At 49.5% G+C, this 17955-nt stretch overlaps 1 protein-coding gene across 3 annotated transcripts; it reads left to right on the forward strand.

Moving 5' to 3' along the window:
- The first annotated feature begins 43 nt into the window (after positions 1-43).
- On the forward strand, positions 44-16757 carry CBX7 (chromobox 7). 3 transcript variants are annotated; one of them, XM_080571441.1, is made up of 7 exons: positions 44-206; positions 1334-1377; positions 5366-5431; positions 5934-6000; positions 6594-6933; positions 9294-9428; positions 9903-16757. In XM_080571441.1, the coding sequence occupies exons 1-7, from the start codon at positions 138-140 to the stop codon at positions 9935-9937; spliced, it is 756 nt and encodes a 251-aa protein (XP_080427567.1). In that variant the 5' UTR covers positions 44-137; the 3' UTR covers positions 9938-16757. The 3 variants fall into 3 exon arrangements, with proteins under 3 accessions (XP_080427567.1, XP_080427568.1, XP_080427569.1); XM_080571442.1 differs by having other exon boundaries at positions 46-206; positions 9297-9428; XM_080571443.1 differs by having other exon boundaries at positions 49-206; positions 9297-16757.
- Positions 16758-17955: the final 1198 nt, after the last annotated feature.

Raw genomic sequence — 17955 nt, forward strand, 5'->3', positions numbered from 1 at the left:
GTTCTAAAGCGGGGCGGGGGGGGGTGTGCGCGAGGGGGCGTGTGAGGGGGTGCGGGGGGGGGGGGGAAACCGTTAACGGCCGCCACCGGGCAACGGCCGCCGCGTAACGGCCGTCACCACAGCGCCCGCCCGCCCTCATGGAGCTGTCGGCCATCGGGGAGCAGGTGTTCGCGGTGGAGAGCATCCGCAAGAAGCGTGTGCGGAAGGTGGGCTGCGCGGCGGGCGGGTAGCGGGACCCCCTCCACCCCCCCCCTCACGCACGCCCCCCTCGCAGAACCGGCTCCTTCCCGCCGCCCTCACGGCGCTGACGGGGCTGGGGGAGGTGTGGGGAGGGGTTGGGGTGGGTTTGGGGTTGCCGACAAGGCGAACTGGGCACCCCCGGGCAGGTTGGGGGCGGGGGGGGGTTCCTCCTGTGGAGGAAGGGGCTGCACCCCCGTGGGGGGTTACAGGGGATGCAGCGCATCGGGATCCCCCAGCCTTTACAAAGTTCCTTATAGCGTCGCCTTCCCAAGCATCTGGGAGCTGCCCCCCGTAGGCAAATAAATCCCACGTTGCAGCTCGCTTTGCCTCCTGCGCTGTTGTGTAAAGGCTTGTGCACCTGCAGCGCTGGCATCCTCCTGCTAACCTGAAGGCCTCTGCCGTGCTTTGGGAAGTGCTTTGCAAGTCCCTCGGTATCATATTAAAGATTGCGCTGATTGCGCGTGCTCCTCTGGGCCCTTGAGTGTGCTGCTGCTGCTTGGATTTTTGGTTTTGTACTTGGAGTGAACAAATAAACGGTTAACTCTGAAGTTGGGTTGTGAACTGCTGTTTGTTTGGGTCGAAAGGATGCGTGACTGTGATGGATGGAGCAGTGCTCCAGTAAGGCGTGTAGCAACTGGAAGGGAACATGCCAAAGAGATGCTTCATAGGATCTGAAATCTTGTATTTCTCCTCCCTGCTTAAACAAATTCCTTTGACACCTGCTCTTGGCATGCATCTCCCTCTCACGTTTATGCATGCTGACTTCTTGAAGCGTTCCCTGTAAGCGCAGGGACGGTTGCAGTCTGGCTTGCCGGCTGGCTTTTGGGGTTCTGACTGCTAGCTTCTGCAAAGGTATGATCCCAAGCTGATGGTAGTTCAGGCACTTTTAAATAGCCCTGTGCCCCCATGTCCTGGGAGAAGAGGTACAGCAAGCACAGCTGAACGAGGAAGTGGCTTTCTTTTGAAAATAAAGAGATGGGAAATAAGCTCTTCAGTTGCAGAGTTTAGTCCTGTTGATTGGTTGCACCTCTTACTGTAGCCCATATTTGGTTGCAGAGTTCACCTGTTTTCTTCTTCCTTTTTCCGCCCTCAGGGTAAAGTAGAATACCTGGTGAAGTGGAAAGGATGGCCCCCAAAGTAAGTTGTGTTTTACTTGTCTTTTTTTTTTTCTTTAATATTCGGTAATAGCTTTCACTGTATCTCTGCAACTGAGCGTCTCGTTCTTCATGGGTAACCTCGTGCCTCATTCCAACAACTACAAACAAAGAGCCACAAACCAAAACTCTGTACTATTTCCGGACTGGCAGCCGAGGGATACAAACCGTGTGTCAGTCTGTTCTGGTTGGTTTTTGCCACCACTGAAATATTCCATTGAGATGCTTTCTAGATACAAGTCTTTTTAAATTCAGTACGAGTTTGACGGGGAACCCTGATTCTTCTGGATTTGGAATGGGGCTTGCTTTTCTGAGTCAGCACCAAGAGGACCCCGCTTTATTTGTAGAGCTATTTGCAGTCTTTTAAAATAGAAAACAAGGTGGTGGTCTTATCTTGTAGTCCTACTGTATCTCTTCTGCAATTCACAAAGGAAAGGGGCAATATTTCAGTTTTATTGATGGTAGCCAAATAAAGGCGATCTTTGTCCCTTGAAAATTACCGCCATGCCTTCATTTCCTTGTCTGAAAGCTGTTGTTGTTTTGAGTGCTCTTTCTGCTTTTGCTTGATTGCCATATTGCAAGAAGAAAAGAATGTATCTATCTTTTTACAGCATTGCTGCGCACTGTTTACAGATACCTCTCTATTAAAATGCAACCGCCTCTGAAGAAGCGCGATTGCTTTGTGCCTACACAATCTGTAAAAAGCTTTGAGATTAAAAAGATTAGGTAACTGGAGAATATTATGATGTCAGCTAGCGCTCTAGCAGAACAGCCTCACGGTCCATGCAGGGACCCATCTGCTTTTCTGTTTGTAGCTGTGCACGTGCACAACGTGCGTGGGTACGACTGCGCTACGCGTGCGGTTGCACTGGATGGTGCTGAGCAGAAGGGAACTCCTGCTGGCTCATCCTTGCAGCTGCAGAGGGGGGCTGCTCGGATGTTGTCCTGACAGATTGTACCTGGTGTTTCAGAGGCTGAAATGTGTTCCTGCGTGCCTAATCCTTGCGCTTAGAGGGCACGCACAAATAAGCAGCTTTCTCTCTCTGGTGGTGGTGGTGGGAGTGGGGTGACTTTGTTCTTGACTGTGAATTCTGCTGTTGGAGCGTAACCTTGTGCGTTTGAGTACCAGCTGCCACGTAGTGTGGCTCAGTTCTTGGACCACTTCTCCCTCCTAAGTAGCAAAGCCTAATTTAATCACTGGTAGAGATTGGGAAACATGCGTAGTCTGTGAGGCACCGTCCCGTTTGGCTGGAATACCGATGTTTGTCCCGTTCTCCTTCCCACAAACGCTTTGAGGTCCTTCTTGGCCAGTGACTTTGCAGAAGGTGGATGGAGGCATGGTGTCGTGTTTCTTTTGACAGAGCAGCCCTTATTCCTGCTGCTGCCTTTCCGTGCCATGCACCTTGGAACGAACTCGGGGGGAACCAGGAGCTCTGTTCTGAGAGTTAAAAGCACAGCCTTCTGCCCAGAGAGCAAGGGGGGTGCAAAGGTTCCCTTCTTGTGATGCTGTGATAAGTCCGAACACCTTCCCTCTTCCTGCACGCTCCAGCTTTGAAGAGCACTGATTTATTTAACTGTTCACTCAGTGGCTTGAGTTGCTTAAAACCAGGATGCTTTGAGCATGCAAGTCACTTCCATCCTGCTAGCAGTCTCTCTTCTGTCTCTGTAAACATAAATATGCCTGTGACGGCATGTAGCACCACAAGCTGTTTGCATCTTTGCCTTCCAATATATCTATTTCCTCATCCCTTGTTGTGTTTTGCTTCATTCCCCTCCCCAGCTGTGTCGCATTGCTCTGTAATCTCTGCACCGGTTACTCCATGATTCCCACTGAAGGCTTCATGGAGGAGAGCAAGGATAGGACTGCAGTTGGCTGCTTTGCCATTTATTTGATATTTGACAGTTAAAAGAAAATTGTTAAAGCCCTGCTCCTCAGATTCCTGGCTTGTACTGCAGGAGTCAGGTAATGGAGGAGTTACAGTCTGATTCTAGCTACAAGCTTGTTTACAACTTCTGTTGGAGTTAAGAGGGGAGGGGGAAGAGGAGGAGTAGAAGGAGGGGGAGGAGGATCATATGATCTATGTTTTCCAGAGTGCCTGCTCTCTGCAGTTCTGCTGCAGCCTGGGCTGTGTGTGCCCGTATATATAGCTCTGTGTGTGTGCGTGTGTGGCAAACTGAACTGTGGTTTTTTTTTTATATGCAGTGTTTTGCCACTGCAGTGAAGCCAGGAACTGAGCTGCAGAGAAAAAGGCAACACCCACCATGGATTTTTCATTTTCTTTTTTTTTTTTTTAAAGCAAATCCTCTTTCTTCTCCTGCCCATGAAAAGTAATCTGATGGCCTCCCCCCTTTCCCCCCCCAGTGTTATTATTTTTCCTAAATTTGTACAACGAGTGCCAGAATCCCTGCAGCTGGGAGGAAACCTTCCTCTGTTCAAACAGCATCTTGGCTTTGACGGCTCACAGTCAGGTTGCTGCAGGAGGCTTGGGCAGGGGAGGGAGGGATCAGTTGGTTATGAAGACGTCTGTTCTTAACCCTCTGATGGACGGTGCGCTCTGGGATACCTGAATTTCGTATTTTTGTTCCTCCATTCGTAAAAGAACTGCACCTTCATGGGTAGGACCATTCTCCAGGAACTCTCCCGTGTTTCAGTGCCTTTCCATTTCATCCGCCCATGAGGTAGAAGAAAAACATTCCCAAACCACCTCCCCTGCATACATATATGCATGTGCCACATGCCCTCATGTGCAGTCTGTGCTTCATCCAGAAATGGAAGCATCCTAAAATGCTTTCCCCCAGCTCAGAGGCACGGATACAAAAGCACTCTTGCCACCCACCCGCATCTCCTGTCTGGCCCTCCTCACCGGGGGCTGGAGGAGCTCTGCCTCCAGGCCAGGAAACCAAAGGGCCGGAGGCATTTGGGGTTTCAGGCTTGCTTTCTTGCTGTTGAGGTTGCGTAACAGAGACACGCCACCCATCTTTTCTGGGCAAACACGAGTCCTTAGAAAAAACCCACAGCAAGGACTGCCTTGTGACCCTTCCACCCTCCAGAAACCTTTTACAATGGGAGTTTTTGGCTGCTCCTCCTGGTATTAAGTGTGGCTGTGCCCCTTGGGAACGGCTTTTGGTGTGGCCTGCTGTGTGGGTTCATACCCTTCCCGAGCAGCTGGCTCCATCGTAGCTATCTGGCAATCACAGAGGGAGATGGGGCAGCGAGTGACGCTGTTCACGAGCTACTTTCAGAGCATCGAGCTTATTTTGAGTAGTTTCAGTAGCCCTAACCGCGATGCAGGTGGGTTCCTCCTGCTCTGGTACAGATGTAACCGATGGCCTCTGCTAGACCGAAATAACCTGCAGGGGGAGCCGGGCAAGAGGAGGAAGAGTTGGAAAGGCGCCATCAACTTGCCTCAGGGCCCAGGCCTAAACATGTTTAGTTGAATGGCAACAGTGGAGAAAAATTGAACTCTTCTTAAATAAATACTTTAGGCTCCAGTGATTAGAGGTAATTAATAATGCAGGTGAGAAAGTGTACTTAATCCTCGAGCACTCTAAATTAAGAGAGACCCATTTTTCAGAAAGCTGTGTCAGATCTCATCTCGTTCCACGTATTTACTGGACTTGTGGGAGTGCTGCAAATGTGACCTGGTTAGGCGTTGTCTTAAAAACAGTTTGTGCCTCTGCAGAGGCTTTGCAAACTGTGGAGGGAGCCCTGGGGAAGAAAGCCTTCCCTGTTCTACAAATTGCTGCCTGATGCTTGGCCCTGCCTGTTTTTGGGAAGAGGAGGTGGTGTCTGGCAGGAAGTTTTGGGGGGGGAATGGCTGGGATTCCTCAGAGCTCTAGCAATGTTGTGGCAGGCCCCACTGACCCTTGTGAAGACAGTATCCAGGGCCTCAGCACGCTGGGAGCAGCCCTGCAGAGAGAATGTTTCATTAAAATGTTGTTTACTTTATATTCCTTATGTTTTTCTTCAGATACAGCACATGGGAGCCAGAGGATCATATCTTGGACCCTCGCCTGGTAGTGGCTTATGAAGAAAAGTAAGGGCGCATGTTCTTTTCTCTCCCTGGATGCAGGAAAAGGAAATAGTGTCTTTATTTCGTAGCGTGCATAAAGTACCCTACTTCAATCAAAGATGAGATGTGTAGGGATGAGTCCTGCTCCATCTCTGTACCCCGGTCTTGGCTGAGGCAGATAAGGCAGGGCTGGCACTGTTTGGGAAATGAGGCCAAACACAAGCAGCATTGAGCCAAAGCGCAATCGGTTTCAGGTTTTAATCAGGTCCAGGGCTGGACTGGAGTGATGTGAGGTGATAAGTTTCCCTAACCCATCCTTGATCAGCAAAGTCAGAGAAAAAATCCCTTGTAGAAAGAATTTCACTCCTACAAGAAGAAATTCTGGCATGCTTTCCAAGCCCGCGCTGCTTGTAATTGGGTTTTGATGGAGAAAATGAGGGAGCTCTGCTGCAGAAGGTGGAGGTCTTGACTAGGCTTTGTGCTGTGGTGTTTGGTGCTTGGCTTGATTTGTGTTCCTCCTTCACAGGGAAGAGAGAGACCGCGCTTCAGGGTACAGAAAAAGAGGCCCCAAACCAAAGCGCCTCCTGCTGCAGGTAGCCTCTTGCTCTTCTACTGTATAGTTCTGACTGGTTAGCTGCTGCGCTGCTGGCCTGCCCACGGGAAAGTGGAAACTGTCCATTGGTTTTTGCGTGGACAAAATTGGAGGTAGCAAGCTAAATCAGTGGGTAGGCAGGTTCTTTTAACCTGTTAGCTGAACAGCAGCTAACAAAGCAGAGAAGAAGGGGGAAAAAAACAAAGGAAGAAAAACAGCTCTTGCTCTCTGAACTAGGATCTTAGCTTTGGACTTGGGTGGTTGCAAATAGTTACCTGGTTTGCATGGTCTTTTAATTTCACCTTGGGCCTGGACTTCCTGACATGTGCAAGCCAGTAGCTGCTTGGAAGTGGAGGTCCAGCATGCTTTGATTGGTGCCCCGCAAAGCAGCCAATCTCAGGCTGCCTGTGTGAGAAGGAGCTTGGATGGCAGGTGAAGAAGTGAGAGAAACAGTGTGGTAGGAGCAGAACGACTTCTCCTAGGTCACCTAAATGCCCAGGGCCTGAACTGAGAATAGATTCCCAGCTCCCAGGTGAGAGCCCTGGCTATTATCAGATTCCCATTCTGCCCCTTGCTGTGTTGATGTCTTGGCAGCGGCTGTATGGCATGGACTTGAGGAGTGCCCACAAGGGAAAGGAGAAGCTCTGTTTCTCTCTTGCACGGAGGTTTGGAGGAGGAGACAGTAGCCTGCCAGGGGCCAAGACAGGGCAGGCAGAGTTCTCAGAGAAGACTGGGGGAACAGTCCTGCCATTCTCTCTCCGGAAGCAACGCAAAAACCAGAAGTACCTGCGACTGTCACGGAAGAAGTTCCCCCGCATGACGAGCCTGGAGAGCCGGAACTGCAGGTGTGAGTTCTTCCTGAACGATGCGGTGGGCCTGGAGGCCAGGCAAAGCCCCGAGGACTGGGAGGCCGTGCAGAACACCAGCAAAGAAGGTAAGGCCAGGCGCCTCTTGACTGGGAAGTTCTGGGGCATGAGAAGGATGCTCTACGTGCTTCCCCCTTATTTGCCCCATCCTGGGATTGTGGTTTAGGTCAGGTCCTCAGGGCAGCTCTCCCTGGCTCGCATTGTGGCTCTCCTGTCTGCAAATTCCTTTCCTGTTTGGGTGTCAGTACATCTTAACCTGCTGATTTATCTTAATCTACCGTCCGGTTGTGAACAGCGACAGGACCTGAGGGAAAGGCACAAAGGTGCGACAGGGGAGAGCAGGCTGGGTGTTACAAAAGGCTCTTCACCGAGAGGGTGCTCAGGTGCTGGAACAGGCTCCCCAGGGCAGTGGTCAGGGCACCGAGCCTGTCAGAGTTCAAGAAGTGTTTGGACAACGCTCTCAGACACATGGGCTGAGGTTTGGGTGGTCCCGTGTGGAGCCAGGAGTTGGGCTCAGTGATCCTTGTGGGTCCCTTACGACTGCAATGTTCAGTGATTAATCTGTTTTTTTGTGCGGTTGTAGTCTTAAATGGGTAATGTCCCTCCCGATGTTAGAAAACAGGCAGAAGTTACTGGAAGTTACTGCAGTCTTTCAGTTTCCTCCCAGCAGAGGTGACACGCAGGTGTGACAGTGATGAGCTCTGCCTCTGTCCACGTACCAGCACGTGTTTTGCCTGCTGCTCTGCTAAGAGGAGCTTGGCTGGCTGTGGGCAAGCAAGGACACCAGCATTCCTCTCCTAGTGCAGCTCTGAGAGCAAACAGGAATGCCCTTAGGAACCCGCAGTGCATTCCTTCTGCCCCCTCCTTCCCCTTCCTCCCCACACCCCGCATCCTCTCTGAAGTCTGTTGCTGCAGAGCTATGTGCAAGGGGGGGGAGAGAGATGAAGCGATGATGGTAACTCCTGCCTGATCCCTCTGAGTAGGCAGCGTGAGTGTAGGCATGGGAGATGTCCAAGCACATTTGGCGTTGTGGGGAGGGATACCAGCATCTTGTGCGGGAGAGCTGTGGGATGTGCGTGTTGCTCCGAGTTACCAGGGAAACTCTATCCGTGCATTATTAGAGCTTCTGAAGGCGTAAGCCTTCCCGAGGAGTGGAAAACAAGGGCTTGTGCAGCTTGTAGTAGCTAAGGGAATCCTGCTACTCCTTGCTAGGAGTAGTTGTGAGCCAGGCTGGATGAGGCAGGATTTTGGGAGAGGGCTGTATTCTGGGAATCAGCACTATCCCCTCTTTTTTTTTTCTGAGAGGGACTCAAACAGCGACTGAAATCCAGAGGGGCAGCAATGGGGCAGGCACAGAGGAACCTGGGGTCACATACAGGCAGTGGCCAAATGCGGGGGGCTGTTCTCCCCCAGAAGTGCTGGTCCTTAAAGCACACCGGGATCTGAAGGGTGGGCGGCACTAGAGATGTGCAAAACGGTTCTCTCCTTGACGTATGGCATGTGTGGAATTCCACCTAGCGCCAGGGTGGATTGGACTCTTCCTGAGGTGAAAGTAGACACCCCAAATATTTGAGACAGAAGCCAGGAAATACCCTGCTAGGGATATTTTTCCCATGTTCTTTGCCTCGGTGGGGACAACAGAGCATGGTACAGGTAGAGTGACAGAGAGGGGGTATGTTTTCTGCCCTCTGTATGTTTTTGTGTCTGTCTTTCGGGGCTAAAAATGAGGTTTTGGGTGGGAGAGGGACGGTTAATTATCCTTACAGTGTGAAAGTGCAGGAATGTTTGGGTTTCTTGTATGGACCTATCAGGGAGCAAAGGACGGATGTGAAAAAGGGAGAGCAGCTTCTCCGTGAAGCAATATTGATGAGTTTTGGAGAGAATTGCACCCAGGCTACATTACAGGTGCAGTACACGGAAGACCCTCGATTTTGGTTCCCTTTGATTCCCGTGGGAGGGTCAGAAGAGTGGAGTGTCTCTAAGAGCTTGTGATTTCTGACTTTTCAGCAGGGTAGGGCATTTGCAAGCAGGTGAGCTCTCACCTGGGTGAGTGGGTTTTACTGACAGAAGCAGCGGAGGGGCTGTTACATGAGAGATGTCAGGGAATTGTGGCTGGTGGGATGCACTGGGTGGTGTTAACGGGTCTTGGTGCCTTATGTCTTTTCTGATTCGATGCTGGGGTGTATCTCAACACCCTTGCTGCTCTTTGCTTTCCCCATTATAACCTGCAGTGACCTCCTGCTTTCCCTTAGCCTCTGAGGGGAGGGCTTGGCCATGCCCTTTCTTGCCTTGTGTGTGCAGACTCGGTACAGGCTGACTTCACCCACCATTTGTCAGAAAGGAGGCCCCTTTTCCATCTTCCCCTTTCCTTCTCCCCTGCCCTCTCTCCCTCTCACTAACGTGCTCTTATCTGCCTCTCCTTTTGCAGCAGATGTGGATGGCAGTCTCCCTTGGATTCCCACTGTGCCCCCCAGCGAAGTGACAGTGACAGACATCACGGCAAACTCCATCACCGTCACTTTCAGAGAAGCACAAGTGGCCGAGGGCTTCTTCCGAGACCGGAGTGCGCAGTTCTGAATCTCTGTTTTCAGTGCTCCCCAAATCCAGTGCTTTTAGGGTGGGGCTAGGGAGGGGTTATTTTATCCCTTAAGGAAAAAAAATCCAAAATGTCTCCTTAAAATGTTTACAGAGACCTTTTCTTTTTCCTCCTTTTTCCCCTTTCAGATACGCAAAAAAAAAAAGGGGGGGGGGTTGCAGCATAGGGGGTGTGTGTTTGTCACTGCTTTGTCCATCCGAAAAACTGACAGCCCTTTCCCTGGCAAAGACTCCCCTCCTAGATGTGAAAGCAGCAAGCTGAACAATTCCCCTTTTATCCTGCTAAGTGGCGGCAGCTGCGTTTGTGGGGAGAGGGCATGTGGAGGTGGAAAGAGAGCTGGATCTCCAGCCTGCCGCCTTGTTCTGCAATTGATATCCCCTGGATAAAGATATTTCTCTGTGCATTGCTCTTCCCACCTTCCTCCTCCCTCTCTTCATCCAGCAGCGAGAGGCGATGGATCCTACCTGTGTAGATAACTCCAGCCTGTTAAGACTTTCTCTCCAGTGCTGTTTTCCCTGTGGCCTGCTGTCAGGACTTCAGAACTGTGTTTGCCTGCCTGTGGTAAGTAAGTCTGTGCAGCACAGGTCCACCCAGACGGCAGAGGTTTCTCCGTTTGCTTGTTGATCATGCAGGAAAGCCTGAAATGCATCTCTGAAATCTAGATTGGCTCCCTAAATTCAATTTGCCCTCATTAAAGCTCAGAAACCCAGCACAGTCAAGACATACCGCTCTGTCTACGCTAAACAAGATTTCCAGGCTCGTCTGTGCTGTGTGAGAAATGCGTTACGGAAAGTGGGGTGTTCTTATCCTTTGCCAAATTCTGTATTAATGACAAATGCTGCCCTGAATCCGTGGTAGTAGTTGTTTGAAAACTGACTCCTGCTCCCTGGGAGGAGGGGCTACCAGGACAACTGAAGCATTGCCTGGCACTGCAAAGATATTCGAGATACTGGCACGGGCCCAGGACACAGGAATTGGACAGAACTGAGCTAGGAACGGACCTTGATTAGCAGCAAATTCTGTTCTTGGATGCCATTGGGAGATCCAAGGTAAACAACATGTGGGGAAGGCATGCATTAGAGTTGAAGAGGGGAAAAAAAAAATCTTAATTCTTAGCAATGAGAATTCTTGGATTGTACTGTCGGAGTAATAATCTGCCATGACTCCAGTCTCCTCACAGTATCTGTGATCCTGTACTACTTTACTGATGGGAACTTCCCCTTGGAAGGCTTAAAACTCTTTGCCAAGGAAAGTGGTCTGCATTTCAATAGACCCCGCCTGATCTTGCACTTAAAAATGCCTTGTGCTGGACTGCCTGTGACACTTTGAGGTTTTTGAAGAATTGCTGTCTTTTGAGTTGGTAGTTTAACATCTGTTCTCGCACGTGCGTATTCTCTTCCATTTTTTAAAATCAAGTTTTATTTAAATAACTTAAAATTTTATAGACCTTTTCCTATGGAAAGCAAGAAAAGTAACCTAGAGTCTGAGGTGGGAACTGGCAGAGAGAGTGCTGCAGAGTAATATGGGCTGTCGTGATTACTGTCCTTAAATCCTTTGTTCCCTTTCCCCACTCCACACAATGCATCTCTTACCTGCTGTATTTACAGGAAGCTACGCGCCCTCTGAGCTCTGAGGTAAAGACACCTGTGGAACTCCGCAGCGTGCAGTAGTTCCTTTGCAAGGCTTTGGCTGCTAGCCTGCAGAATTTGGGAGCTCTGGGACTTCTGGTCATCCAAACATCTGCTTTTTGCAAAGTGCTTGGGCTGCCCCAAAAGCTTTTATTAAAAGCAGGTTTTATGGCAGATAGGATGTGACAGGTCAGTGTAGACGTAGGATTTCCCCTTCCATCTCAAAGCTGTTTGAACAGGCCTGTCTTCTACTGCGTCACAGCAGTTTCAGGACCGCTGGGAAGATCCTGAATTTTTGGACTAATCTTTTGTCTCCCAAAGAAGTGACACGAAAGTTTAATTATGGAGAAATCAGAGAGGGCGAGAAGTGGAAGGGGGGGAGAGTTATGTGGTGGGAGGAAGAGCGAGTGGGAAAGAAGCTCAGAATAGCTAGCAAGGGCAGAATGGATGAGGTAAGCACACAGGCCCAGGATGTTTGTTGAAAGTGGGTGTCTGGAGCAAGGCTTCCGAGTCTGGAGTTGCATCGTGTAAACAGGATCACCCTTCTGCAGCGCGTGGGGTCGCATACTCTCTCTCATTGTCACCCCCTACACACACATGCACGCACACACACACGTCTTCCCGACACGTGCCAAATACGCTGAATACCTGCATCTCTTTTTGCTGTGACCTGTGGTCTTCCTACATGGCTGAGTCCACTCATCCGGGTTGCAGCAGGTCAGGTAGTTACCGTTGCAGAAGTGTAATATTTAGCTTGTTTTTGGAAAAGTCGTGAACTCCAGCTCATCCTGTTACATTTTCGTGGCATCTGTTGGATCTGTTTTCTTTAATGCAGCTACTGCCACCTTTCTCCTGTCTTCATCGCAGTGTACAAATGCACCAAAAAGCTTCCTATTTACTAAGGTAAACAGGTTTTGGCTGAGACTGGAAGCAATACCAATCCTGTGGCAAGAAAGAGCTTGTCCTAGTAAACTGGATTTCCGTCTTCTGCTTTTTTTTTTTTCCACTCACCAGCTGAGACTTCTCAATGTTTTGTTTTGGCATTTCTCTTTAAACATCTTTTCTTCCTCTTGCAGTGGAGTTCTCAAAAACCTGTGGTGTTTTTTTTTTCCCCAAAGATGATACACCCACAGCTTCATCTCTTAATCATTTTTTTGGATCAGGCCAGCTTGTGTTCTTCTGGTGACTAATCACCTTGCTACATGAAGCGTCAAGCGAGGTACCTGGCTACCGTGCTGTTTTCTGTGCAGGTCAGTTAGGAGTTAACCCGTATCAGGTTAAGATCCAACAAGTTGCATGTGCGTGGGTCTGGCGTGTGTGCGTGTGAGGAGGAGTTTGTGGCAGGAAACTAAGCAGCTACTGTGGGGTGGGTTTTTTCTTGGCTTTTTGTTTTTTTTGACATTCATGAATTCTTGCTTATCTTAAAGATCTTTTGAGAAGGTTTTTCTCTGCTTAAGATGTGGCTCTCTTCCATGCTGTCTGGTGACACATCATTGTAGCCTTCCTTGGTGGAGCTGGTCTTCAGGGACTTTAAAATTAGCTTTACTCCACTTCTGCAGGTGTAGAGATGTATGGGGATTTTTTTACTTTTGGTGGCAGGAGAGGCTCTCTGGGTTTACTTGTCTCTTTTTCCCCAGTCCTGTCCATTTGCGAGTTCAGCCAAAAAATCAGAAAATTGAATTGGGACCTCCCAGGCTAGCATATCAGGAAAATCAGATGCTGTGCTCAGAATTTCGTTAAGCATTCCGTTTGATTAGGAGAGCCAGAATAGCATCCAGCTGAAGCAGAGTTTAGTAATTCTATTTGAAGAACAAGCTGAGAATAGAAATGGGCTAACTCTCCCATACCTCATTTGGCTCCATGGCTATAAACAAGGAAAACAAACTTCAGCCAGTGAAAATTACTGAAATATGCACAATGAACAAAATTCTCCAAGAACTGTTCTATGTAAGAATTTACCAGCCGTGTTTAGGAGACAAGTTTCTTCATAAATCTTCTCACAATAAAGTCACTGTATATGATACGACAGGACTGAGGGGCTTCTTGAGACTGGAAGACCTCTTTTTTTATTTTTTTTCCAACTAGTGTTAACAATAAATAATTGGAAAGGACTGCCTCTGTTCCTGGCTGGTTATAAACTAGATGTTACTGCTTGGATATGTAAGTGATGCCTTGGAACAGCAAGTTTCAGCACGTAAATAGTGGCATTAAGTAGCCTCGTAGCTCCTGCATGCTCCTTATTGTCTTGCCTTTGCTTGGGGGCCCTCTTGCTTGTGAAGTCAGACCAAGGTGTTTGTTTTATTTTCCTTTCCTTTTTCAAGCATAGCCAGGATATCGTTGTGAGAACACCCAGGTGCCATTCTGTTTTCCAAAGTAAGCCTAAATTTGTTAGTGACTTGACCCTTGCTTATGTCAGAGGCTCAGAAACAGAAAGAAGCTTACAGAGAAATGAATGAATGGCTTTTTTTTGGTTGTTGTTAGTGTTGTGAAACTGTCCAGAATTGTTCTCCTGGTGTTTTTTTTGACTGTGTAAAAATGTTTGTTCACCTCACAGGGGGCCAGTGGCCCCAGTACTGTTTCCTGCTGTACACCAGCTAGCGTTCTTTGATGGTTTTACTGGAATAGAGACGGGAGGCCTTGCACAGGTCAAAAAATAGGCAGGGTAGCTCATGCAAGACCCTCAGTGGTAGCCACAACAGAGGCTGGGGTGCGGAAGACAGCAGCGAGTGCTGTTAGCCACATCCATGTATTTGAGCAAAGCTCGATCTACCATTGCCTCTCCACCCTTTCCTCTCAGGCTTTAAGTTCGTGTTTTCTGAAGTAGGGAAAGTGTGTGTGTGTGGGGGGGAAACCTCCTTTTCCTAAAGCTAAGTGGTATCTACCCCTCTTCTGCTCCTCCCTTGCTTCCCTGCAGGCCGGGAAGAAGCAGGCTGTTGGACTCTATAGGAAAATAGCAGGGGCAGCTGCTTGTCTGGGGGAAGGGAGGGAAGGAGGTGCCTCAGAGTTGCTCTTGCTAGGCGGCTGAGGGCAGGCCTTGGGGTGAGCAGTTAGCTGAGAGAAGATGTGTTGCAAGAGCAGAGAACTTGTAGTGAAACTCAAGGCCCATCTAGGGCCTCGGGCCAAAACCCCCATGATTAAAAACAAATGCTGAGGTGATAAACCTGATTTTTTTTTTTTTTTGTAATTGATCATGTTGGTGTTAACTGCCATCCACTGAAGCCCAGTTCAGTTACTAGCAGCTAAATTAAAGCAGCCTGTTCCCTACAGGCTCCGCGTGCTGCTCACTTGGCTGTGGATTCGCCTTAGTCCCTAAGAAGAGGAGGAAAATCCCATGATGGGGATGGGGAAGGGTCAATATACGGAGAAGAGACAATGGGGGGATGGAGTCGGGCCATGTTCAGCCACTGTTCAAATGCAGCCTCTTCTGCTCCAAAACCTGTGATCCCTTGCATCAGTTACGGTGCGTCAGTGGGTGGATGGCCGCCTGAGTGGGCTGTGTAGAGAGGAGCTGGTCAGCGCTGCATTCATCTGTCCCTGTTACTGGTGGGAAAGCAAGGGAGACGTCTGTTAACAGCTTACGTAGGGTATGAAGAGTGTATAGCAGTGGCACGTACAGGTCAAGGCAGCACGTCTGTAGCACGTCAAGTACCCTGCTTGTCTTCAAAACAGTGGTCTCCAAGGGCGCGGTAAACTTGTTTTTGAGACAATAGCTTACGGTCACGTTGTCCTCTGCCCACTGAGCCTGACTGCCGTGGAGCTGCGCTTGCCGTCCTTGCAGAGACAGGCACGAACCTTCTGGGTGTCGAACCACCCAGATTCCACCTAGCTGGTTAAGATGGGAACACCTATGAAACTGCCAGAGGGAGAGAGAAGCAATCACTTAAAATTGAATTCAGGCCCTTCAAATCCTTTCCTGCAACAAGTACTTCCTGAGGGGATGATCCTTTCTTTCTCTTCCAGCCCTCTTCCCTTGCACCCTTACTTTCAGTGCAGTGGCTTATCAGGGATGATCCCCAGGTAACCGGCAGCTGTACAGAGGAGCCGAGCTCAGTGGGAGTTGGTAATGGCTCTTAGGGGAGAGATGGATTGCTACCGAGACGGCGTGGGTAGGTACTTCGCTGCTGAGATTGTTTCTGTCTGCCGTGGGCCACCCTGCAAAGACGGCAGGGGTTCTTGTCTGAAACGTGCTGTGGGTGATGTCTGAGGGTGCCAGTCAGATGTTGGAGAGAGCTCATGAGCCTGTTGAGAACCTCCACCAGCTTATCTCGTTACTGGGGTAGCAGAGTTTTGACTAGGAGGGGGATTTGGGAGGAGGAGGAGGAGAGACTTTTTTGTATTATTACTTTATTTTTAACCAGAAAATGTAGTGTCAGCACAAAGAAGCTCTTTGCAAATCTGTCAAAATGTTAAGCAGCTTTTTTTTTTTGCTTTTAAGTCTGAAGTATGTTTTGAAGCACTTTGGAAATGCAAAGCACTAGGAGTGCAAAGCACTCCTTATCGTCTGCCTAAAAGTGGCATTTGAAAAGCAAAAGATGTATCTGTTTCAGGATGCTGGCTGTTCCTTATCGTTTTTCCAGAGCTGCCACCCAACCCTTTGCTTCCCTCCCATGGCTGAAGGGGGAGAGTTTGCTCCAGCCATGCCAAGCGAAGGAGGGCTCCCTGAGGGGGGAGAGGAGACGTGCAGAGTCCCCAGCTCACCTTCAGGGTGCGCGTTGGCTTCTTCCCCGCCACCTCCTTTCCCTGAGGACCGGGGAAAGAAAATGAAGTTCAGTTTCAGCAGTCCTAGTCTGGAACTACGGCCGCTTCTTCCAGCTCTGGAGACATCTGTGTAAAGTTTTCTGTCTGAAGAATTGCACCTTATTAGCCTAGGTGGGGACTGGGGAGGTTCCTGTCCTTATGCGGGGAGAGGAAGGGAGGGTGAGCCAGAAGCTGTCTTCAGATTTTTTCTGGGGGCTGTTTCCTCACCTTATCTCCAACAAAACGGTGACAAAATAACTAAAACGATTCAGTTGAAGCTTTTATTCTGCATATCTAAAGAACCTTTTGAGCAGGCTAAGATGAGAGACTCTTCTCCCTCGCCTAGTAAGCTCTACGGTTGGAGGAACCCCAGTTCTCTCAAGGGGGCTTCAGCTCCAACCTTTCCCCTCAGCTTATCTACGCCATTTGGACTCTTCTGCGCACTGACTCATCTTATTTGGTATGCTTCCCCGCTGCTCGGGGGGGAACGTGGGGATGGGGTCAGTTAGGAGGGAGGGTCCCTGGTTTTTGTTCTTGTCTCTTCGGTTGTTGCTGTTGTTCCTGTCAGCACGCTAGAGTATCCGAGTCTTTGCACACAGAAAGCTTCCTTTTGCACAGAATGAGCTTCTAGCTTTTGTACAGACTAATTGAATGTATTTGGGGGGGGTCTGGGAGGGGGAGAAGTAGGGAGTAAACCAATTCCAAACAAACCCATCGGAGTATAATGCCTTTTCTGAGCGAGTATGTGCTGTAAACGGAGGTTGTAATAGCAAAGGGAGGGCAGGCTCAAGTATAATTTGACACAAAGTGTGGTTTTATTTTTGTACTGATATGGATAAGAGACTGTACAGCATCTATTTATTTAGATGATTTATGTGGTAAATGTTGCAAACAAAATTATTAAAATATTAAATATGAGAACTGACATTTACTTAATGGTCTGTTTGTGTGGTCATTTACCTCCCCTTCCTTTAATTCTACAGCTGAATTATTTTCCCCCCGTCGCTCCTGTTGGTATAAGCACGCAGTGTGGTTGGAAAAAGAACGGAAAAATGCGTGTGCGTGCGTGAGAACGATCAGTAAAGGAAGGTTGATGAAGAATGGAGCCTGCAGAAGGCTGTTCCTGGCATTATTCATTACTTCAATTTGAGGAGGTTAGGTTTTTATTAATTTTTAACCACTGGGTGAGTTAGAGCTGTACAGAGGTGACCCAGGACAGCTGGCCTTTGATGGATCAGAACTGGAAAAGCAGAATACCAGTCGCAGGGTGGCTGCTGCTCCGGGTGTAGGGAGTTCCTGACATCCTCACACGATGCGGTGGTGCCAGGACAGCTCCGCTGGCACTAGCTGGAGGATAGAGAGCATGGCTGCCGAGTCACAACAGCGCGGGGAGCAAAAGCCACAGGGTGGGGGGCTTTCCTGAGTCAGTCCTGGCTCAGGCCGTGCCTGCCTTACCAAAGTGTGGTCGGCGTGCTTGTCCTGAGCCAGCGGGGCTGGATGTGACCGATGGCATTGGAGCAGGCCTCCAGCCAGCCACTAATTTTCTGGCAGCAGCTAGCGAGTCAGGTGAAGTAGTAAGGAACTGCAGTGCAGCGTTATGGGAAAGCCTGCTCCAGAGATTGTTTCTTCCCTCCCCTGCCAATGCTGCAGAGGCTGGCTGGCACTCGCAGCTCAGGGGCTTGTCCTTTCACATGCGTGTGTTGGTTGGATTAAAGGTTAATCTGGATGGTGTGCGAGTGTGTATATATATATTTTAATAATTTGTTGTTATGCCACCCCTCCGATCCACGCAGTGCTGCCAGCTTGCCTTGTGCAGCTCTCCTGGTGGGGTGCGTGAGGATGGGGTACTGGCTGTACCTCAGAATTTTGTCCTGGGCCCCTACTTACAGCCAGCAGCACCCAAAAAGGACACCAGAAAAGCTGCTGCACCCCAGCCCCTCAGCGCAGCAGAGGGTACGACCGCTTCTTGCTAGAGAAAACAGAAGTGCTGGAGCGACAGCGTTGGCTGATCAACTCTTGGAGCCGTTTGGGTGGAGATGCCAACCCAAGCAGGCCACCAGTTTGCAAAATCACAGGCCTGGGGGCTTGGAGCAGGTGAGCTTCTCGTTATCGAGTGGCATGGATAAAGT

This window comes from Anser brachyrhynchus (genome assembly GCF_964034855.1).
Source record: "Anser brachyrhynchus genome assembly, chromosome: 1".
NCBI classification, from domain to species: Eukaryota; Metazoa; Chordata; class Aves; order Anseriformes; family Anatidae; genus Anser; species Anser brachyrhynchus.